Genomic DNA, 24,709 nt, shown 5'->3' on the forward strand with positions numbered 1-24,709 from the left:
TGAACCCAGTGCCTTACACATGCTATGCAAGGGCTCTACCCACTGAGCCACAACCCCAGCCCAGGAATGGAGTTTTTAGAGGACAGATAGGAGTTGTGGATGGTGGCATAAATTAAAATCTGGATATTATAATATAAATTAAAATCTGGATATTCCAAAAGAAGGAGAAAGAATGACCTACAAATAGCAAAGACCTATCTCACCTCTACAACCAGTGATACACAGGACATGAAAGAAAAAAAAAATTCACCAGTTAAAAAGGCTGCAGAGGAAGCAGTATATTATAGCAATATGCCCCAGTAAAAGATCAAAGTTGAGGATCTTTCTCTTAACAACAAACCAAGAAGGTCAGAGAACAAGTAGAAGAAGGGTCAGAATTGGGCATGTATTGAGTCTTATAGGAATTAAAGGATGACAGATGGAAAGATATCTCAGACTACAGAACTTTCTTGGTAAAAAATAAGGATAAAGGAGTTGGTACATTCAAGGCTGGTAATAATGGAGAAGCTGCAAAGGTTGGTGGTAAAGAGGATTGGAATCTGGAGCTATAATCTGTGAGATGGACAAGAAATTCTACTTCCAGTAAATCAACCCCATCTTTACCAGGTAAGGACTGAAGAATGAAAGTGATCTTACAGTGATCATCATCATCAGGAGAAAAAGACTTACTTCAAGAGACAAGTTCTCTCTTATCCCATTGTGACAATCTCTTAACGTTTCTTATGATCTAGCATATATCTCAAATTTCTGTCAACATTGTTTTTCAATTAGCCCAATCACAAATATAGTAGATATGGTTCCATTTTTACTTTCATTTATTTAGTCTAAAAATTGCAGAGCTGTTGTTTGAGGTATTCCTTTTACTTTCTTTGGTTTAATAAATTATTATGGAAGATCATATCTTCTGATCTTTCCATAAAGAGGTACATGGGAGACAAAGTTTCTGAACGTTTGAATGCTAAAAAGGTATAATACATTTTACACTCACACCAATGTACAGTTTAATTGTAGTATTCTAGGTTGAAAAATTTTTTCCCTTCACCTTTCAATTTCTGAGGTCACTATTCCAACATCTTCTAGCTCCTGATATTGCGATTTTTTTAAAAAAGAAAGAGAGAGAGAGAGAGAGAGAGAGAGAGAGAGAGAGAGAGAGAGAGAGAGAATGAATATGAGAATATTTATTTTTTAGTTTTCGGCAGACACAACATCTTTGTATGTGGTGCTGAGGACTGAACCTGGGCCACACGCATGCCAGGCCAGCGCGCTACCGCTTGAGCCACATCCCCACCCCTGCTAATTTTTTTTAAGGTCCCATTTATGATTCCTATCTCATTGGCTGGCAACATTCTAATATTCTTTGGAAACTTATGATCTTAATTTTAATCCATTGTATACTGTAATTTTTTGATAGTATACAATTCAATATAGGTCTTGATGTTGTAATTTCTAATAATTTGACATCTCCTTTGGTTCCTACATCATGCTTTTTCATCCTTCTTCTTTTTTCTCTAGTGTATCTTGGTCATTTTTCATGTGCATCCAACTGTAGTGACTAACAGTGGCTCATATAACAAGACATGAGCAAAGCACAGAAATCCCAGCGGCTCAGGAGGCTGAGGAAGAAGGATCGCAAGTTCAAAGCAAGTCTCAGCAAAAGCTAGGTGTTAAGCAATTCAGTGAAACCCTGTCTCTAAATAAAATACAAAATAGGGCTGGGGATATGGTTCAGTGGTCAAGTGCCCTGAGTTCAATCCCCAGTACTCCCCCTCCAAAAAAAAAAAAAAAAGACAGGAAATAGGTAGTTGATGTGTTAAACAGTTCAACATCAAATCTAGAACCCTTGAGAGTATTTTCACTTGCCCTCACCAGCAGATAGTAATAGTAGTATCAGATTTCCAAACATCACATCCAAATTCAAAGAAGCCAGAAAAAAGGCTGACACCAACATTTATTCCTTTTTATCAAGAACAAAACATCTGCAAAATCTCTCACTAAGCAGAATTCTGCCTGTATTTAAGTGAGCCTAAACTATGAATTTACAGTTATCCTGATACCACAAATGTTTCAAGAATAGATTTACAAAAGATAGAAACTGAAATTTGGCAGGGTAGGACAGGGATGGGGGTGGATATGGGGATTGAACTCAGGGACACTCAACCATGGAGCCACATCCCAGCCCTATTTTGTATTTTATTCAGAGGCAGGGTCTCACTGAGTTGCTTAATGCCTCGCTAAATTGCTGAGGCTGGCTGTGAACTTCCTGCCTCAGCCTTCTGAGCTACTGGGATTATAGCCACCATGCCCAGCAAAGACTGGAAATTTTTAACATATCCCACAACATAAGCCACAGTAGCTCCCCTCCAATATCATAATCCTCAAACATCCATTCATACTTAATATACTTAAAAGACTCTTCGATTCCTGTGAGAGAACAAGATTTATGTACTGGAGTAGGAAATCTGGAAAAGACCCAACTTTTAAACTAGAAATGAACCTCAAGTGTTAAATTTTAGCAACCTCTTTTTATCATTGACTTTCTCCACATGATGAAAAGTTTAGTGCCTAAGAGGGATATAGGAAGGGATTATAAAATGGGAAAGTCTCACTATTGGAAATTCAGAAACAAGTGGGTAGAGGGTGCTCCTACAGTTTAGTCAGCAAATTTATAATCTTTTCTATTTTAGCCTAGTATCTTATCCCAATGCTTCATATTCCCAAATCCAAAGCGTCTCTGATTTTATTTCTCTCTAGAGAAAGAGCTCAACTTTTACACTATTTATCATCTCAAGATCCTGAGATACTGTGCGTTTCTGAAAAATAAACTGATTTGGCTTCTTTTATATTTCCTTAGCATACCCTGAGTTCATTCAACTCTACCAGATCAATTATCAGATCTTCCACATCTATTTTTCCTAGCTTCTATATACACTTTAAAGAAATATAAAATTTTAAAACTGCATAGTTTACAACCAACATAAGTGGGCACTAAAATGCAAAACAATATCAGTTGATAAAAACAATGACAATTCAAAGCCTATATCATATATGATGATATAAATGCAAAAATCTTTAAAACATAATTACTTCAACCACAATTTGAAGGTATATTGAAGGTACCCTTAATCTCATGATGCCTAGGTCTCAAAACACCAATTCTTGGGGCTGGGAGTGTGGCTCAGAGGAAGAGTGCTTGCCTTGCATGTACAAGGCACTGGGTTTGATTCTCAGCACCACATAAATGTAAAATAAAGATATCCACCTAAAACTAAAAACTAAAAAAGAATTTCTCTGTAATCCCTATCTCCTAAGTATTGAAAAATCACAGTCAGGTTCCTATTTTCCCTAGCATTTGGTATGGCTATCTGTTTTTACTTCATCCCAACATTTGCCCATTTAAAAACTGCTCTTTTTATATTATAAACTTTAATCTTGGAAATTCTTTTTTCACCTTTATCTTGTTCATAATCATTTGCAACTGAAGATCAAACTCTGATTCTTTGAATCCAAGTTGAAGCCTTATGGAGAATTACATGTATTTTATTCAACAGTCCTCACTGGTTAGTATTTAGCAGAAGGGTGAGCTGGGGAATTGTCCAAAAGTAAAATGCTCTGACATCCTCTTCATGAAGTCTTAGAATATTAGGTTGAAAATACTGGACTTCAAGAACAAAGTTTTGAAAGAATCATTCTGAAAATAATTCTCTGATGAACCAAGCATCTTTACTGGGTTTATACATCACAAGTAATATACCCATGACCTCTATCACATTGGAGACAGCTTGGATTTGCCAATAAGAAGTGATTTTTATGAGTTTCCTCTATATTTGCACATAAAAAGGCAGACAGCCATTCTTTATTTTCCTCCCTGGCAGGGAGATTTTTTCTACTTTCCTGAATGCCTTCTGGCATTGACTTTCAAAAGAGGTCAGTCTCATCCCCATTATCATAGACAGTTTTTAATGGCACAGCATTTTCTGAAGCTGAACTTAGGACTTGTTCCATACATACTTTTTGGTTCCTGATTGTATGCCCATTTGGAAATCTAAAAAGCCAAGCAAACAGACCTTTCAAGGCTGTTCACCTAAAACATTGTATAAATCTCTGTGCAGCAGCCTAAAGCTTCACACCTCTAACAGGTCCAGCTAGGTGTTTCTATTGGTACCACATGTAGATGGCATCATCTATATCACTGTATTTTGCTCCTGTTGTCTTCTTTTCTTCTCAGCCCCTACTAATGGCATGTCTTACTTAAGTACAAAGTCTAAAATAAATTTAATTCTTTTTAATGTCAAAAAATGTTGACTTCCTGATTCCAAATTTATCCATTACAATTTTAAGAAATCATTCAGCTTCAATCCTAGAAAGTTTATTTTTAACTCCAAACTCAATGTTTCCCTTACTTACTCTTACTGAAGTTGATTTGTAACAACTAACAGGTGAAAAGAAAAGGGAAAGTATTATTCAATTTAGAAAAACATTTTAAAACACAAAAAGGAAACAGAAGGTTTAGGCATTTGTATTAGAAAGTAATACAAAGTAACGGGTTGAAAGGCATAACGGCTCATGACTGAAGGGCTAGTCTCCGGTACTAGAAAGCTGCCATTGCCAAAGTCTTGTCTGGCTATTGCTATTATAAGACACGGGAAATTAGTTTTTGGAACACCCTGTCTTTTCTCTCCCTTAACAGATAGAACTGATCCCATCAGGAATAACAGGAATATCTGCATATTTTCCCTAACTGAACAGAGGGAACAGACAAAATGAAGAGGGAAGGCACTGAGAGACGTGTGTTAACAAGAACAGAACCAGGTGGCTAAATCAATACAACACGATAATTGAGAAGAATATGAGAAAGACTAAAAGGCAATGACAAAGTAATCTTATATAGCAGAAATGCAGTGTGGCTTCTCTTCTTCTTAAATAACTTGATTTTACTTCATCGCCAGAAAAGAAAACAATGCTCATGTTGGTCTTTATTAGCAGCACTCACTGGGCAAAAGTTTATCTACCTGTATAAATGCCAAATCTCAAGGGTGCTGACATTAAAACATCTGGAGAGCTGGAACTTGGGAACAGTTGTGTAGAATCTTTAAGTGAAGGAAACCAGGTCAGTTCTGTGGCACATATGAATGAAATCCAACATTGATTCAATGTAGCAGTCTGAAAGACCAAGCCTAATGTCTGTTATGCTGCCAAGATCATATGTATATAATTTGTTAGAAACACTTTTCCATTCTGAGATCTTCTTCCTTGGGTACACTTCTTTAAAAAGTATCCTTTTTTCAATGAAATGTTTCATATTTGGAATATTATCAAGTTTCAGAATCATGTAAATTCTTAGAGACGGGTCTGAAACTTTTTTTTTCAATTTTTTTAATATTTATTTTTTAGTTTTTGGCGGACACAACATCTTTGTTTGTATGTGGTGCTGAGGATCGAATCCACGCCGCACGCATGCCAGGCGAGCGCGCTACCGCTTGAGCCACATCCCCAGCCCCGGGTCTGAAACTTTGAAAAATATTTTACCATAGTTAAAAATAAAAATAAATAAGGTATACTATTTCATTTGTTTCCTAAATTTACATTAGAATGCTAAATAACATGCTTTTTTTTTTTTTTTTTTAAGTTATCGGAGGACACAACATCTTTGTGCGTGGTGCTGAGGATCGAACCCGGGGCACACGCATGCCAGGCGGGCGCGCTACCGCTTCAGCCACATCCCCAGCCCTGCTTTTCATATTTGAAACTGTTTCCTCCTCAGTGTAGATTTTACTTAATTTGAACCAATAATCAGCTGTCTGAAGAATTCAAAATTTTCCCTAATGGTGTTTCTGATCAATTGTTTGCCATAAGTCCTTCTGCTGGTAAACTCTTCTGTAGCCCTGTGCTCTCAAACAGGCCTTCCAAGGCCTCCTCATGCTGCCCAAAGTCATTCCAGGTCTTGAGAAATTTCCTACTCTAGATTAATTTCATGGGTTTCATTCCAGATATAAATTCAGTGGTTGGGGGGAGGGGGACGGGGGATGTAACTGCCACTTTTATCCATTCCAGGTACTCTCAAGAAAAGTGTTACCAGCTGGTCCACTGGCACATGCCGGTAATCCCAGTGACTTGGAAAGCGGAGGCAGGAGAACACTGTTCAAAGCCAGCCTCAGCAACTTACCCAGGCCCTAAGCAACTCAGTGAGGCCCTTGGCTGGAGGCCCTAGGCAACTCATGGAGACCCTGACCCTAAATAAAATATTTAAAAGGAAGGGGAGGTGGCTCAGTTGTCAAGCACCAGGAGTATAATCCTGGTACCAAAAAAAAAAGAAAAGAGAAAAGAATTAACAGCTATGATGAAAACACCATGCCTGCAGAAAGCCTATAGACCCCTCGGGAGCCATCCCTGATCCAGGACACACCTGACAGGCACCAAATCCCCTCTTTCTCAAGGGTGTCATGAACCCCACACACTGTGGCAGGCAAGGGAGGACATAAGCACAGGCTTGTAGTAGGGCTGGGCTTGTGGCCCCTGTCTATGGGCACTGAGCTTTGGAAAACTAACTGAAATTTCCACTATAGTTTCTTTCCCATCCTCTCTGTCCCCCCATTAGGAATTGAACCCAGGGGCATTTTTAAAAATATTTTTTTGTTGTAGATGGACATAATACCTTTATTTCATTTATTTATTTTTATGTGGTGCTAAGGGTCAAACAGAGTGCCTCACACTTGCGAGGCAAGCGCTCTGCCACTGAGCCACAATCCCAGCCAGAACTGAGGGGCATTTTACCACTGAGTTACATCTTACTAAGTTATTTGCTAAATTACTGAGGTCTAGCTAATCTGCTGTGAGTGGTCTTGAACTTTACACTCCTCCTGCCTTAGTCTTCCAAATCGCTGAAATTAAGTGTGTGGGCTACCATACTAAGCTCTATACCTCTTTTAATCCTTTACTGTGAATAAAACTTTTATAGAGAGAGGAGGAATAACCCCATTGTTGGGTAGAAACCTTATAAGACTTTCAGGTACAAAATTTCATATAGTTTCATAGCTGCTTTCCTTTGTGAGAACAATATCCAAGGTCATGAAGTATGCCAAAAACCTCAAGAAAGTGATTTTAAAGATAAAAGAAAATTTGTAGGTCAATATGTTAGTAACAGTCAATCAAAACTACATTATTATGGAGCACTTACAATGTTAAATACTTCGTAGGTACAATTCTCAATCTTCACAACAAACTTTAAAGTTGGTAATATAGTTTCTCCATTTAAAGATACATATAACCAGTTCCAATTTTAAGTATATTAAAAGTAACTGTCTCCCATGTTGCCTGAATATGGCACTGTGTATATGTAATGGTTTAGTTTACATGTTTTTCTTATTGTAGTTTTAGTTTTACTAACCTTGTTATTATTAATAAAGTTGAACAGTTTGCCTGTTGTTTAAAAAAAATACACGTAGCCAAGTGCAGTGATGCATACCTGTAATTCTAGCTACTCTGATGACTGAGACAGGAAAATCTCAAGTTCAAGAACAGCGTAGGCAACTCAGCAAGACTCCATCTCAAATTTAAAAATAAAGAGCTGGTAGTACAGCTCAGGGGTAGAATACCCCTGGGTTCAATGCTAAATATCAGGGAAAAAAAAAAAAGATGTGCATAGACACACTGTTCACCAGGGCTGGGGTTGTGGCTCAGTGGTAGGACACCTGCCTAGCATGTGTGAGGCACTGGGGTTCGATCCTCAGCACCATATAAAAATACATAAATAAAACAATGTCCATCTACAACTAAATAAATATTTTTTTCAAAAGTTCACTATCTTTATCACTATATTATGTATCAATTTTTCAATAAGCTGAAAATGGGGAGGAAAACATAATCAAAACTAAATTACTGACTATAGAAGTCAATGATGTTTGAAAGAAGTTCAATTTGTACTCAGAGGAAAAATTCACATCTTTCTGATAAAGCAGGAATTCAACATAAAGATCTAAGAAAAGTAATATAAAATCAAACTAAGGGGAAAATGAATAAGGATAACAGAGAACTGTGAGAATTACAAAATAATAGGTAAGTCACTAAATGGCCTATAAAAGCCTCAAACTAAGATAATAAAGAATAAGGGGAAAAACTCAGCTAATTTCATAAAAGACAGAGCCACAGGTCTTCAAAAAAAAAACTTAATGTTTTCATTCAAAAAGAAATGGGAAGCATGTCTATAAACCCAGCTTACTTGAGAGGCTAATACAGGAGGACCACAAGTTCATGGCCAGCCTCAGCAATTCAGACAAACCCGTTTCAACATAAAAATAAAAAACGGCTGGGGATGTAGGTCAGCAGTAGAGTGCCCTTGGATATACCTGGGGTGGAGGGGAAGGTAAGTTGTCAGGGCATTGAGAGGACCTGACTTCACTGATAAGCATATAAGAAATTTAAAATCCAACAGGCCCTACAAAGGATGAAGTCAGATAGAGAAGGAGGGACAAAGGAAAAGAAAAAATGAAACAGAACATGTTTGTTAAGATAACAAATAGAAGTGAACTAGTTTTAAGGTCATATCAACTCTACTAACAGATAAGGAGGGTGAATCTATAAGTCTAAGAAATTACATGTGCAAAAAGCAGAGAAGTTTGGAACAGCACTGTTTTACTTGAGTACAAGTGGAAGATAGCAAACTATTTTGTGAAAGATTTAACCTTGCCCAAAGAGAGGTTTACCTTTTGCCTTTAGTTCCTGGAAGGTAATCTCTAAGCTGAAATGTCCCATCAAGTATCTTTGTTACCTGAGGATCTTGAGCCAAGCTGGATAAGTAAATGCCAATAATATGAATATAAGTACCAGATAGACCTCAAGATGGGCTGTCCTGCAAACTGAAGTTTGCCATGTGGACAGTGAACCATGTCCTTATGATGAACCTTGACAAAAATTCTGGACACCAAAACTCAAATGAGGTTCCTTGGTTGGCAATATTCTTGCACACTGTCACACATCATTGGCAGGGGGAGTTAACAATAACTATGACTACACTAAGAGAAAAAAACTGGAAGCTCCACATTTGTGACTCTACTAGACTCTGCCCATGATTGCTTCTTTTTTTCTTTCTTTTAATTTTGTTAGTTCCTGGGGATTGAACCACTAAGGCATATCCCCAGCCCTTTTTATTTTCAGACAGGGTCTTACTAAGTTGCTGAGGATTTCAACTCAACTTTGAGCAACTCCGATCATCGAAACACATCGTTTGGGAAGAGGTAGGATAAGAGGCCAGGAATTAATAAACCTTTGATTCCTATGCTGCTGGAACTGCAGCTGCAGTTACTAGAAGTAAAAGTTGACAATGAATTAAAAACCCTATACCTAAGGAGCTGACTCACCAAATAAATATATCAGCCAGTCTAAGATATCACAACCAGTCTCAGTGTCACTTCTAAAGGAAAATTTATCCTGGGGCATGGTACCTGGTAACAAGGTAATCCAAACAAGAAAAAGACAAAATCAGGAAGCTACTAAACCAAAGAGTTGGGCTGGGGATATGGCTCAAGCGGTAGCGCGCTCGCCTGGCATGCGTGCGGCCCGGGTTCGATCCTCAGCACCACATACAAAGATGTTGTGTCCGCCGATAACTAAAAAATAAATATTAAAATTCTCTCTCTTCTCTCCCTCTCTCTCTCTCTCTCACTCTCTCTTTAAAAATAAATAAATAAATAAATAAATAAATAAGCAAGCAAGCCAAAGAGTTATAGTAAGAGAAACTGTCTCATTTTGTAGATCAACAGCATCAGCTTCCTAAAGAAAAACCTTTACCAAATTGGATTATGAGAGTGATTAATACAGAGGCAGTATCTTTGGTTTTGAATGCTGTGGAATTTAATAGCATATTTGAGTTGATTTAGGTCACACAGCTCACTACTAAACACCCATTAATTGTTATACATGATCCAGATATACAGTAGTTTATTTCTTAGAAGACAGGTAGTTTTCTGGACTCAATAAAAGCCACTATTTCTGCCCTCAGAAAGGAAAAATGTCCTCCTATAAATGCTCAATGGAACTCCCCAAAATAAGCAGCTGAAACACTTCTCACACAGCCATGCCAGACTGTCACTATTGTTAAGAATAATCATCTAGGAGCTGGGAGTACTGTAATACCAACAACTTGGGAGGCTGAGGCAAAAGGGCTACAATTTCAAAGCCAGCCTCAGAAACTCATCAAGTCCCTAAGCAACTTAGTGAGATCCTGTCTAAAATAAAAAATAAAAAGGGGCTTGGAATGTGGTTCAGTAGTTAAGTGCCCCTGGGTTCAATCCCTGGTACCAAAGGGGGGATGAGGGTGGGGCGGGGGCGGGGGATGAATGGTAGTCTAGTGAGTATGCATCATAGTTGTGCAAAATCTAAGAAGTCTTATAAGATTTTAGTATCTCAGCTTCTCTTTGTGGGTCTTAGAGATCTACGGAAAATCAATGACTCCCAAGAAAGCAGGAAAAGATAAAGGGAAGGAATCAATAGATTTACCTCACATTTGGTTATGTAAAATATGATGAATAAAGCAGACATTAATGGGTTTGAAAGGAAGGTCTTAATGCACCATTAACCCGGTGGACCAACAGGAACCCCATCTAGTCCCTAATATTTAAAGAGCCTTAAGTTAGCTTTACCCAGTTTGAAGAAATTTTAAAATTTTAAGGAATTTTTTAAAAAACTGAAATGCCTAGAAGAGGCAAAGTCTTCTAACTCAACCCCTAATTGGGGAACCAAAGCAATACAAGGGTCAGGAAATACTGTCCCGATGGTGTAAAATCTATGTATAACATGTGACTCCCCCCAAACTTAACTACTAATAGTCTGCTGCTGACCAGAGGCCTTCCCAATAACATAAACAGTTGGTTAGTACATATTTTTATCATATATATATTATACACAGTGAAATATACTACAGAACATGGAGAGATCACGTTTTACTGTAATACAAAATATACTGACAAGATGAATTGCTCATATAGATTAATATCACAAGGCATTTTAAACAGATACTCCCAATACCCAATACCACAATTTAACAGGGGGTGACCACAAAATTATTGCCATAGTACAGTATGCACTACAGTTAATTTCTTGCAGTCATAATTTGATACTACATCTTTCTGTTTACATTTTTCTTAACTGAAAATGGGTTGTTATTTAAGTTTTGATAAATTTTTTTAAATATTTATTTTTTAGTTGGAGTTGGACACGATATATTTTTTATTTCTTTATTTTTATGTGGTGAGAATCATCCCCAGGGCCTCGCACATGTTAGGCAACGTTTGACTCTACCAGTTAGTCAAACACCAGCCCAAGTTTTGCTAAATTTAAAAAATTTTCATAATAGACATGTATATTTTATGGTGGTAAAATTTTTTAGAATATCCTATTACCTACATATTATGCATTAATAACATTTCTAATTTCTTTCTGTTTAACTCCCTGACAGGGAAACCCGATGCACTTTAAGTCCAAAATCTTACTGTTCTAATAATTATTAAAGTTAAGTTCTAACAAATGTTAAGGTTAGACCGGGAGGTGCTAATGCTGCTGGGATTGAAGTGATTGTTCACATTAAAATCAGAATATTTTCCCAGCTACTTGGAAGGTTGGGAGGAAAACTGGAAGCTCAAGGCCAGCCTGGTCAACTTAGCAAGACTCCATCTCAAAATAAAATTTAAAAGGATACTGCAGTGAAACTCCATAGTAAAGGGTACTTGGGTTTTAATTTCCAATAACAAAAAATAAAATAAAATTAGAATATTTTAACAAACTTTCTGTGAATATGTCACCGATATGGATATTATGTCTACTATGCTTCACCCACCTAGTATTGGAAAACAGAAGGCTTAGAGTTCACAGAAAAGCCAGTCTAATTGGACATGCTAAATGGGAACCTCTAGAACTGCTCAAGTACATAGAGGTTGTTAATTTGAAATAGCACAGGATATATGGTAGACAAAAGGAGATTATCATTTTAATAAAAAAATAGAAGGTGGTACCAATGAATTCTCTATACAATATGCCCTGCATGGCCTGTGGAAAATCGTGAATACCTCATTGAGACTCACTCACAGTTGACTATTAAGATTAGAATAAAGTAGTGTCACCACTGTATCAACAGTCCCTGATATGGTCTTAATATAAAAATAAATAACTGCCTAAGGAAGACTGGTACTCAGTGGCTGAACTTACGGAAAAAAAAAAAATTCTTCTGTCTCTATCTGAAAAAAGGGCCAGCTGGGTACACTGGCGAATGCCTGTAATCCTAGTGACTTGGGAGGCTAAGGCAGAAGGATTGTGAATTCAAAGCCAGCCTCAGCAAATTCGAGGTGCTGAGAAACTTGGTGAGACCCTGTCTCTAAATAAAATACAAAAAAGGGCTGGGGATGTGGCTCAGTGGCTGATTGCCCCTGAGTTCAATTCCCAGCAACCCAAATTTTTTAAAAAGCCAACCACTACCTACTTTCACATGGGAGGGATCCAATTCATACCTGTCATATTGCCACAAGGTTACTTCCATTCACCAGTTTAATTGTCATAACTTGATTAAGAGAGATTTAGACTAAATACAGGTCTCAAGTGTAATAACACTATATGAGTAACATTATGATAATATCAGAAACCTAAGAACAAGGTAACACAAACTTAAATGCAATGGTTATATGACCAACAGGGTTTGGTTAAAAAATCCAGAAAAGGTTCAAACTATTCAAATGGTTGTAATTTTTAAAAATAACCTAGATCATGACACTCCACAAATCAAGAAAATCTGCTGTTATCACCTACCTTAGAACTAAGCTTAGTGTTTGTTGATATTTTTGAATTTTAAAGGACATACACTCCAAATACGGGAATATCACTGTCTACTGTGATTAAATACCCAAAAGTACAGCTTGTTGCCATTGCCTAGCATACTGCATATTGCTAGTCTGGGAAAAGATCAAAATTCCAAGTATAATTTCTACTGAACACATATTACCTTTGTGATATTTTAAGTCAAACCATCTTTAGAACCATCTATATACAGTATTATTTAGAAAACAACAAAAACACAACCTGCAGTACATTTTTAGTACATTGTAAGCCACAACTAAATGTTGACCTTCCTCATGTCTGGAATAATCTTCATAATTTCCAGGACAAAGGAAGAGGGAGAGAAGAACTTATGTGGGGTACATAGGGGGAAAAAAATGGTTGAAGTTATGTGCTGGGAAAATCAGGGATTTTTTTACTATTATACTTTTATGTATGTCTGAAATTTCCCACAATAAAGACACAAAAAATAAAAAGTATAAAACCAAACAAAACTAAAAGGGGGAATAAAACATCCATATTTGAATGAGGCCTGAACAGGTCATATCCAAATTATAGAAAGCAGTCTCTTCTCTCAATACTTTTGGGCCACTATGATCCACATTCAAATGTGATTTTAGAAGTGACAGCAAAATATACTTATGCCAACTAGAGTTTAACAAGACTATAAGTGCCATCTACAGGCAACCATGAGAATTCTAAAAGAGAAAACTTCTGGATATTATGATACAATATATACCATCTGAGAAAATATTACCTACTTTTGGGCATTTGTTGAGAATGTATGACTGGGCTGTGGGATACACCTATAATCCTAGCTACTTGGCAGGCTCAGACTAGATTGCAAGTTAAAGGCTATCGTGGGCAACTAAGTCCCTGTCTCAAATTTTTAAAAAAGGTTGAGGGATGTAGCTCAGTGGTAGAGCATATTCAAGGCCCTGGGTTTAATCTCCAGTACAGGGAGAGGGTGAAAGATGACTTTAGGATATAAAATAATCCTCAAGCCTGAAATACCCATGTCTTCGATGATGTAAAACAACACTCTATTAAGGAAGGCAGTGTCAGAACAGTTCCCTGTAAAATGGAAATAGTTTACACAGGAACACACAACTAAGAGAATGCAAATAGGTACTCTTCACATTTACAAATAGGTATCCTCTTCTCATCCTCCCCCTAAGGCTAGCTTGTGAACCAACTAAGGATCTACTATACACTAATAAACAGCTCTCTATTAATCAACAGTTACATCATTTATGGACAGCAGTTCCAAGGTAAATAGACAACATCCTTAAAAAGCTTCCACCCTTGGGCTTGGGTTTTGGCAGGTGTAGGGCCTCTCACATGTGAGGTACTGGGTTCAATCCTCAACACCACATAAAAAATAAATAAACAAAAAACCACCACTCTTGCTAAAGAAGGTAAAAACTAATCAGTTCAAAAGGCATGTTATTTCCCCTTAAATGTGGGTTTTCAGTGAATGTCAACAGAGAATATGGTCTTATTATATATAATTGTAATGTACAAATGAAAATAAAGAAAGGAGAAGTAGTAGTAAAGAGGAGGAGGAGGAAAAGGAGAAGAAGAGGAGGAAATAGAATGATGGTGGTAGTAGAGAAGGTGTTTGCAAACAGATGATAAAGATGCTGGTAGCAGGGAGGGGTGAGGCTAAGGTCAGCCTAGGCAACACAGCAAAGCCCAATATTAAAAAAAATACTTAAAGGAGAAAGATGCTAGTTAAATTAATAATGTATGCTATGCTGAAAACTTGGAACTCTGACTGTGAGAGGAACGCTGCAGTGCTTTGTTGTTGCTGCTTTTTGGGGACACGTTCAGCACAATAATCCTGAGAGCAATACTGACAGAATGAATTTGACACGGCAAACCTCAAACCAGAGAGACCAGTTATAAATCTGTTGATAGTAATAAGAACCTGAGCTATTTAAGTCAAATGACATGAGTTCTGTCAATAATATATCCAAGAAAAATGACAGAAATACACACAAAAAGAAAAGTATGATTTTATGATACAACACATAGTCATACAACCCTTAATAACGGGACAGGTTCTGAGAACTGTGTCATTAGAGACAATTTCTTCACTGTGAACATCAGAGAGCATACTTGCAAAAACTTATATGGCAAAGATAATCTTAAGGAACCAAGATGTATCTCTGTGTATGTATATACAAACATATATATACATATGTATACACACACACACAATATAAAAAAATTGTAGGGGCTGGGGATGTGGCTCAAGCGGTAGCGCGCTCGCGTGCACCCCAGGTTCAATCCTCAGCACCACATACAAACAAAGATGTTGTGTCCGCCAAAAACTGAAAAATAAATATTAAAGAATTCATTCTCTCTCTCTCTCTCTCTCTCTTTAAAAAAAAATGTAGTACCTCCTTGACTATGTTTGGAACATAACTAGCAAATGATCTAGCAAACCCAAGTCACCAGTTTACAAATAATTGTTGTCTTCACTTTCTGCACAGTTTCCACAAACCCTGGAATCTCTGAAGTGGTAAGAGTTTTTAATATGCTGATTTTTTTAATGACTGATTGCTTGGGGTCCAGGATAGCCAAGGAAACCAACAAGAAACCAGCCAGATGATTAGAGGGTTAGACCTTCTAGTCTTATCCTCTAAGCTTAAAGGAAGAAAAGAGGGTCTGAAGGTTGAGTTGATTAAGTTTTTAGGTAGCTTCACTGTCCATAACACAGTGAAGCTACCTAAAAACTTAAGACAGGACTTTGAAAACTTCCAGGTTGCTGAATGTGTAGGCAGTAACAAGCCTAGAACAGAAAGAGACTGGAAGCTCTTCCCTATGTAACTCATTATTGGGGTGTTCATGTGTATTATTTAAAATATCCTTTATAATAAATCAGCAGTAGTAGGTTAAGGATGTCCCTGGGTTCTGCAAGTCACTCTAGCAAATGATCTAGCAAACCCAAGTCATCAGTTTACAAATGGCATCTGAAGTGGGTAGTCTGTGGGACTAGACCCTTAACCAGTGGGATCTGATTCTTAATTCCAGACAGACTCCTAATTCCAGCTGGTATCAGAGAACTGGTCAATGTGAAAGAAAAAATCCACACAAATGGTTGGGGTCCTGAATTAAGCATAAAAGGAGAAAAAGGTTACTTTTTCCTATATTCAGGTAGACACATCAATACATTATTACTCATATCTAAGTCCGAATTAAGAAATTTAGTGAAGGAAAGGGAAGGATCAGAGTAAACTTTGAGATGGATGTAGTTGAAGCTACTCTTTCTTTTCCTTTCTAATTCCCCTTGGGTTTAAGCCATGCCCAACAAAGCTATTTTTCATGGGAAAAAGTATAACATCTTCCTTTTCTTCTTGCCCGTCACTATCAATTTAGAACACTATATAAGAAACCCGGAGAAGAGGCCCACCTGCCGCACGGTAGCCCAAAGACCCAGAGGAGAGGTACATATAAGCTTGAGGCTGCCACCACCACAAAACTGGGTATCACTGCTTTTATCAAGGGACAACAATAAGGACCTGATAAGACATCATCAAGGTCCCTGTGTGCTGGCTGCACCAAAGGTATCACTACTAGGGGAGCTAACAGTTATCCTGTTGCTGAGGTAACAGGGAGTCTTGCATGGGATTGCCTATCTCTTGTTTCTCCTACTAACAGCCAACTTCTTATGATTATCCCTCTTACTTGTCATATAATCTAATACCTCCATATTCTCACATCCTACTTCATAAACATCTCAGCCAATCCCCCAAACCCCCCCTTCTACAATTAGAAACTGTAAACCATTATACAAACCTATTGACTATAAGGTAGAAGATATCCAAGCTCATCATTTCTGATTAGCAACAAAACTGTATATGTAAAAATAGAAGCTAACTGATATATGCCTACACTTGGGTACATTGAGTGCTGTAATATTGATCTATCCATTAAAAGTGAGGTATTGGTAACCTATAGGGACACTAAAAGACAATAGGGCAGAAGCTAAAATATCTCAGATCTACACTGCAAGACAGGAAGACTCATAGACATCATGAAAAAACAAGGGAGGAAAGTGCCCCAAACAAACCAATATACCACAACAAGAGAATCCATAGATGGTGAAATGTCAGAGGAGAGGAGTTCAGGATATTCATAACTAAAATGATTTGGGAATTAAAAAAACAACCTAAGTGAGTAGATACAGGCAAAAATTGATCACTCCAACAAAGAGATGAGAGAGCAAATACAACTTGCAAGAGATTACTTCAAGAAAGAGATAAAGATACTGGGGAAAAAAATAGTAATACTTGAAATGAAAGAAACAATAAGCCAATTAAAAAACTCAATACTTAGCATCACCAACAGACTAGATCACTTGGAAGTCAGGACCTCAGACAATGAAGACAAAATATACAATCTTGAAAATAAAGTTGACCTCACAGTGAAGATAGTAAGAAACCATGAACAGAATATCCAAGAATTATGGGATACCATCAAAAGACCAAACTTAAGATTTACTGGGATAGAGGAAGGTTCTGAGATTTAAACCAAAGGAATGCACAATCTCTTCAAAGAAATAATAGCAGAAAATTTCCCAAGCATGAAGGATGAACTGGAAAATTAAATACAAGAGGCCTAAACAACATCAAATGTACAAAATTACAACAGATCTACACCAAGACACATTAAAATGAAATGCCTAGCATCCAGAATAAGAAAAGACCAATTTGGATCTCAGCAGATTTTTCAACACAGACTCTCAAAGCTAAGAGATCCTGCAACAACATATACTAAGCTCTAAAAGATAATGATGCCAACCAAGAATCTTATATCCAGCAAAATTAAGCTTCGCACTTGACAATAAAATAAAAACCTTCCATGATAAACAAAAGCTAAAAGAATTTATAACAAGAAAGCCTGCACTACAGAACATTCTTGGCAAAATATCCCAAGAGGAGGAAATAAAAAACAACAATGAAAATCTGCAACGGGAATAACTACAAAAGGAAAAGCCAACCAAAAGAGAAAAGGTCAAGCTAAATATCAAAAACAAACAAAAATAACCTGTAACACAATTCATGTCTCTTTCAACTTTTTAATAAATTTTACACAAAAAAATTTAACAACATCATCTAATTTTTCAGATTTTTGTTTATTTCATATTTTTAGTTTTCCATTTCTCTTCACAAAGTTATACATATGTTCTTTAAAAGTTTTAGGATTTTATGTTATATTTCAATATATAATTAATATGGTATGTGTATCTACATTGCCTATGATAGGAGATGAGGTATATTTTACTCTCTTATAATTTAAAATCCATTATTCAAGATTCAAGGATGAAAAAAAATCAATCAGAGTAAAAAAATTTGTAGGAGAAGGTGACCTAACTGAAGTTGTTCCCACCAAAAGCATGTAGAAACCAACTCATAGTATAAAACACCTCGCTCTACTCTTGAATATTCTAAGTTCATCTCTTTGGTGTCCCTTTCTGATGGAACTCAACAAGAAACCACATAACAAGGGGACTTATCAGGCAGCCTACAGCATATGTCTCACCAAAAGGTAAAAGATGGAGAAAAGAGCCAATGACAGCCACTGGTTACATGAGGCCAATGAATATTTAAAATATGTGTATGTATAGTGTGCTATGTGTTAAATAGATATTAGATTCCAAAGAATTACTAATACAAAGAAAATGAACATAAAATATCTTACTAACAATTATATTTTTTTTACAAATTATGTTGGCAATCCATTGGGTTAAATGGAAATATTAAAATTAATTTCTCTATTTAAAAAATAAGGACAAGGTAACATATTCTGTATCTTGACAACAGTACTATATATCCATATATGCTGTCTTTTTTATACTTGTGTTATCAAAATTCATATAACTATAAAACTAAACGGAGTAAATTGCCCCACATATAAATTATAATCTCAATAAACATGACTTTAAAAAAAATCTAGTTCATGGTGTTTTAACAATATTGGACATATACTAACCACCTAATAAATAATGGTTATTATTATGATTCTTGAAAACAACCAGCCTCAAGCTGTTTCATAGTGAGGTAGGGAGGGGGAGCATGGGAGGAATAGACAAACTCTAGATAGGGCAGAGAGGTGGGAGGGGAAGGGAGGAGGCATGGGGTTAGAAATGATAGTGGAATGAGATGGATAGCATATCCAAAGTACATGTATGAAGACATGAATGGTGTGAATATACTTTGTATACAAAGAGATATGAAAAATTGTGCTCTATAAGTGTAATATGAATTGTAATGCATTCCATTGTCATATAACAAACCAGAATTTTAAAAAAAAAAAGGAATGTTAAGTGCTCAAAAAAAAAAATACCTCACTACATCTCTGAGAAAGGTAATCTAATGTCTTAATGAGACCATTTCAAAATAATCAATGATAAGATTTGTCCCTAGGGGATGAGATTATGGCTCAGTGGTAGAGCAATCGTCCAGCAGGTGCGAGGCCCTGGGTTCAATCCTCAGCACCACACATAAACAAGGGTATTGTGTGCAACTACAACTAAATAAATAAATAGACAGATAGGATTTGTCCCTAAAGGTGAAGGCATCCATAAGATTAGTCACTTCAAGTAAAATATTAGCCACATTCCAGGTAAAATAAGACATTTCTGAACAGAACAAACTAAGGCTAATACAGGATTAGTAAGTATTCTTTTAGAGTAGTGAAAGTTGCCATTAAAAAAAGAACAAAAAGCATTTCCTTTTACAATCAAATTTGAGATATTCTATCTACTATACTTTATATACCATATGGGGGGAAATGAGCACAGAGATTAAGAGTTTTGAAACCTGAATGTGAGTGCTTAAATCCTGATTCTAACACTTGCTATGGGACCCTATACAGACCACTAAAGCTTTCTGTGGGGAGATGGTCTCCCTTTAAAACAGTCATAATGCCAGTACTTATAATTCATGAATAGCTGCTGTGAATTAAAGGAGCATTGAACATTCAGAAAAGTGCCTGGCACAAACTGGGCGTGGTGTCGAATGTCTATAACAATCTCAGTGACTCAAGAGGCTGAGGCAGGAGGATCTCAAGTTTAAGGCCAGCCTCAACACCTTAGTGTGACCCTGTCTCAAAATAAAAAAAATAAAAAAGACTTGGAGGGGGGGGGTGTGCCTGACACAAAGTAAAGGTGCAATAATTATTAGCAATTAGGACTATCAGATCCAATTAACATGAATTAATTCATTAAAGAAATCATACAGTTGCACACACCTACAATCCCAGCTACTCAAGAGGCTGCCTCAGGAGAATTGCAAATTCAAGGCCAGCCTACACAGGCAACACAGTGAGGCCTGGGGACAGATACATATACATACACACACACACACACACACACACACACACAAAGTATGGTTAAACTAATTTCTCCTAACCTTTCTTGACAATAGATTCAGAAAACTTATTTCCATCCATTAGAAATATTGTTCTTTGAAACAATCGTTTTTTAAAATAGTTTTTTAACTAAACATAATAAAAACATGTTCAAAAATTCTAGACTATGGATAGACTAAATAATCTTTTTTACGTGTAATACACAGGTGCCATGGAAGGTGGGAAAATTTATAAGAATTTTCTTATATGCCTGACTTAAGACTTTCAGTACAGTTTCAAACAGTTCAGATGAAAGGGACTTATGATGAGTGAATAAATATTACTAATTCTCAAGACAAAATATGGTTAAAATACAAAGTTATGTATTAGAAGAATAACTAAGCTTAGTGCTTATATTTATTTAGCTGTTTATAAATCCCTAAGTTTCCTGCAAATAACACATCTAATTTGAAATCTATATTTATGCTTTGATGTTAGATATCAATTAGCTGTATTTATGAGAATGTCAATTAACCATCCATGAGGACATTGCTTTACAGATTATAATCCATAATCTAAGTACATTACAGTTGGAAATAGCTTATTTGAACCACAGGAACGACAAATAAATAATATAATTCCATTCTTGCAAACCCAACCCTACATAATGATACATTTTGACAAATATTCATAAGACAGTCAATTAGACATGAACATGAAAACAAATAATTCATCAATCAACACACACTACTTTAAGAAATAAAACACACAAAAGTTAGATTTAAAATGCTAAGGGACAAAATTGGGGGTCAATATTTGCTTTAAGAAGAATAAGTAATTTTTAAGCACTCAATAATTGAGTATGACTTCTGTACCTATGTTCTTTGTGTTCCAATAGTTGACAGTCTCTACATGTCAATCTATCGCATGTTTCACAGAAGAGTTTCAATTGTTCTTGTTTGTGTACAGGGCAGAAAACAGGGCGCTGACCAGATGCTCCAACAGACTCTGTAGAAAAATTTAAAAAAAAAATAGTTTTTTAACTAAACATAATAAAAATTTTGACTAATTTTCTAAATTCTTATTGATGCTAGTATCCAAAACTTATCAAAAAGTAGAAAAGGGCTGGGGATGTGGCTCAAGCGGTAGCGCGCTCGCCTGGCATGCGTGCGGCCCGGGTTCGATCCTCAGCACCACATACCAACAACGATGTTGTGTCCGCCGAGAACTAAAAAAATAAACATTAAAAATTCTCTCTCTCTCTCTCTCTCTCTCTCTCTCTCTCTCTCTCTCTCTCTCTCTCTCCTCTCTCACTCTCTCTAAAAAAAAAAAAAAAAAGTAGAAAAATTGTATAGAATCAAAAGAAAAAGGTTAAAAACACATGTATCTTACCTGAAACATCTTCTTTTTTCCTGATCAAGTGATCTTTAGTGAATTTTACTCTTTGATGTGCTTCGATACATGTCTTACATAGCCACTCTCCACATTCTACACAAAAGCCAACGGCACTTGCATTGTCTTCACAACTAGTACATACCTGAAAGAATATTGATCTATATTAAATTTACCAAATAGAGATCTGCAAAATAAAATAGGGAAAACTTTCTAACTGGGTCTCAAATACACTAGTTAATTCACTATACAAAGAATAAAATTATTCTGTTATCTATTTATCTTCAACAAAATCCTTTTCCTTATATATCAAACATTTAAGTAATAAAAAAATCTAAGGCTTAGAACACAAAGTCTATGCAAAACTTGACTTTTAAAGTTTTATTTAATGTTTGAGAGTAGAGAGCCATCCTTTATTTTCAATTTGAAACAGACCTATCTATAGCAGTACTATCCTAAACTACTTAACTATCCAAACACATTTTTCTTATAATTTACATTTTCATATCAAGACATTACTAAAAGAAAACTTGAGAAGCATACCTGTTCTGATTTCTCATCGGAACTGCTAGGAGCTTCTGATGTGTCCTTCACAAAATAGTTATCCACAAGGTCTATCTGTCTGCATTCTTGGCGGCATACTGGGCACCGTATTACACCAACTACAACACAAAATGGCAACATTAAATAATATTCTTCAAAAGAAATAAAAGGAAATTGTGAATGATCAAAACCATTCATTTATCACACACAAGATCAAAGTAATGAGCAACAAGAGAACTATGTAATATAACCCAGAGTTATTTCAGGTGCGGGGGATACCCTAGAGGAAAAAGAAAACAAGTGTTAATATGCCCTCAAAACAGTGTTTTGTTTTGTTTTGTTTTGTTTTCATTATTGTAAGATGCAGTTGGCAGAATGGCCCCAAAAGAAATCCTTATCTCTGAAACCTATAAATGTTACTTTACCTGGCAAAAGGAACTTTGCAGATGAGACTAGATTAAGGCCCTTGAGATTAGAAATATTTCTGGAATGCCCAAAAGGCCCTAAATGTAATGAATTGATTCTATAAGAGGGAGGTACATGCAGATTAGACTACAGAAAAGCAGAAAGCAGTTGGTAATGGAAACAGAGATTAAAGTGTTGTACTTTGAAGATGAAGGAAAGATGGACCACTAGAAGCTGGAACAGACAAAGAAATAGATTTTCTCCTACCAGAACCTGTGGAAGGAATCAATCCTGCCAAAACTTTGGCTTTAGGCAAACCTAAAACTGATTTCAAACTTTCAGCCTCCAGAACTATAAGTAAGATATGTGTTGTTCTAAGACATCAAGTTTATGGTTATTTTGTTTACAGCAGCTATAGAAAACTAAAATACAATCTTATAACCTCAAATTATGACTTGGTTTAGAGATACTTTAATTTATGCTACTGTGGGAAGTTCATTTATACTACCAAAACTGCTGAGGTAACATAACATTTTTTAGGGCTGGGGATGTGGCTCAAGCGGTAGCAAGCTCGCCTGGCATGCGTGCGACCCGGGTTCGATCCTCAGCACCACATACCAACAAAGATGTTGTGTCCACCGAGAACTAAAAAATAAATATTGAAAATTCTCTCTCTCTCTCTGTCTCTCTCTCTCCTCTCTCACTCTCTTTAAAAAAAAAAAAATAACATTTTTTAAAGTTTAAAGAACTTTAAAAAAAACACCAAAGTCAATACAATAAAATTGAAGATAAGAATGAAAATGACATAGTCCTTGCCTTTACGAAAGAGCTAAAGAGGGCTGGCATTGTGGCTCAGTGGTACAGTGCTTGCCTAGCATGTGTGAGGCACTGGGTTCTAGTCTCAACACCACATATAAATACATAAATAAAATAAAGATCTATCAACAACTAAAATTTTTAATTAATTAATTACAGATATTGTGTGCATCTACAACTATAAAAAATTTTTAAGAAAAATAAATAGAATGATTATAAAGGAAATAAGTATAATTAACTGCAGGGGCAAAGATATGGGAGCAACTATTTTTATTTGTGGGTGGGAGGTTTTACTGGAGATTGAACCCAGGGGCATTCTACCACTGAACTATATCCCTAGCCCTTTTTATTTTGAGACAGGGTCTTACTAAATAACCCAGGTGGCCTGGAACTTGGAATCCTACTGTCTCAGCCACCTGAATAGGTGGGATTACAGGCCTAAACCACCACACCCAGCTGTAACTAACTCTTAGAAGGTAGCTTTTTGCTGAAGAGATTATGCTCACCTGGAGTCTTAAAGAATAAACATGAATTTATAGTGTGCAAGAAAGTATTTGCTTGGCAAGCCTGAGTAGTCAAATTTTGCACATTCTTAAGGCCTGTCTCAGAACTGGAGATAACCTTTGAACCAATGGGATGGGCTGCCTAAATAAGAGTTTTTATTTTTTTATTATTTTTGTTGTAGTTAGACACAATACCTTTATCTTAATGCAGTGCTGAGAATTGAACCCAGGGCCTCTCATGCTCTAGGCAAGAGCTCTACCTCTGAGCCACAACTCCAGCCCAGTAAGAGTGTTTTTAGCGTGTTGGAGGTTACAGGCAACCAAGTACTTTCAGACAGACGGTTTAATGCCAATAGTATGACTTAGGGAGAATGCCTGTTTTAGTATACCAGAGGACTACTGTATTCATATTGACTTCTGAGGGGATTGGCATCCATAGTTGCTGCTGTCAGCTATACAGAGGCTGCATCCCTTAAAGATTGATCCCCTGATAAAAACACTCAATCCCAAGGCTCAGGTGAGATTCCCTGCTTGGCAATATGCTGTGTACTGTCCCACATTTTTTCCTAGGATAGTTAAGTACCTCACAGTTTAATACACTAGAAGGGAACATCTGAAAGTTTGCATCTTCTTTCTCTAGACACCTTTTGTCTTTGCCAATTTCAATATGTAACCTTTCACTATGACAAAACAGGAGTCTAGCAGTTTTTCTGAGTCCTGAGAATCCTTCTATTAGATTATCATTTTCCAAGTTGACAGGACAACCCAACTCAACTAAGAATGGAAAAACAGATGCAAAAAGGATAGTATACATAAAGTTCACTAAAGATAAGGGGCTATAAAAGATAGCATAATATATGTATATATACACACAT

At 36.4% G+C, this 24,709-nt stretch overlaps 1 protein-coding gene across 4 annotated transcripts in view; it reads right to left on the minus strand.

Annotated features, from left to right (window-relative positions):
• The window catches only part of Trim33 (tripartite motif containing 33), a 128,466-nt gene that overhangs the window by 63,523 nt on the left and 40,234 nt on the right, over nucleotides 1–24,709 (minus strand). For all 4 annotated transcript variants that reach the window (XM_077791014.1, XM_077791013.1, XM_026394125.2 and 1 more), the window contains exons 2-4: nucleotides 22,111–22,229; nucleotides 21,568–21,712; nucleotides 21,051–21,183 (exon numbers count right to left, since the gene is read on the minus strand). In XM_077791014.1, the coding sequence (XP_077647140.1) occupies nucleotides 21,051–21,183; nucleotides 21,568–21,712; nucleotides 22,111–22,229 (397 nt within the window). The remainder of the gene's footprint in view (nucleotides 1–21,050; nucleotides 21,184–21,567; nucleotides 21,713–22,110; nucleotides 22,230–24,709) is intronic.

Source organism: Urocitellus parryii, chromosome 11, assembly GCF_045843805.1.
Source record: "Urocitellus parryii isolate mUroPar1 chromosome 11, mUroPar1.hap1, whole genome shotgun sequence".
Classification (NCBI taxonomy): Eukaryota; Metazoa; Chordata; class Mammalia; order Rodentia; family Sciuridae; genus Urocitellus; species Urocitellus parryii.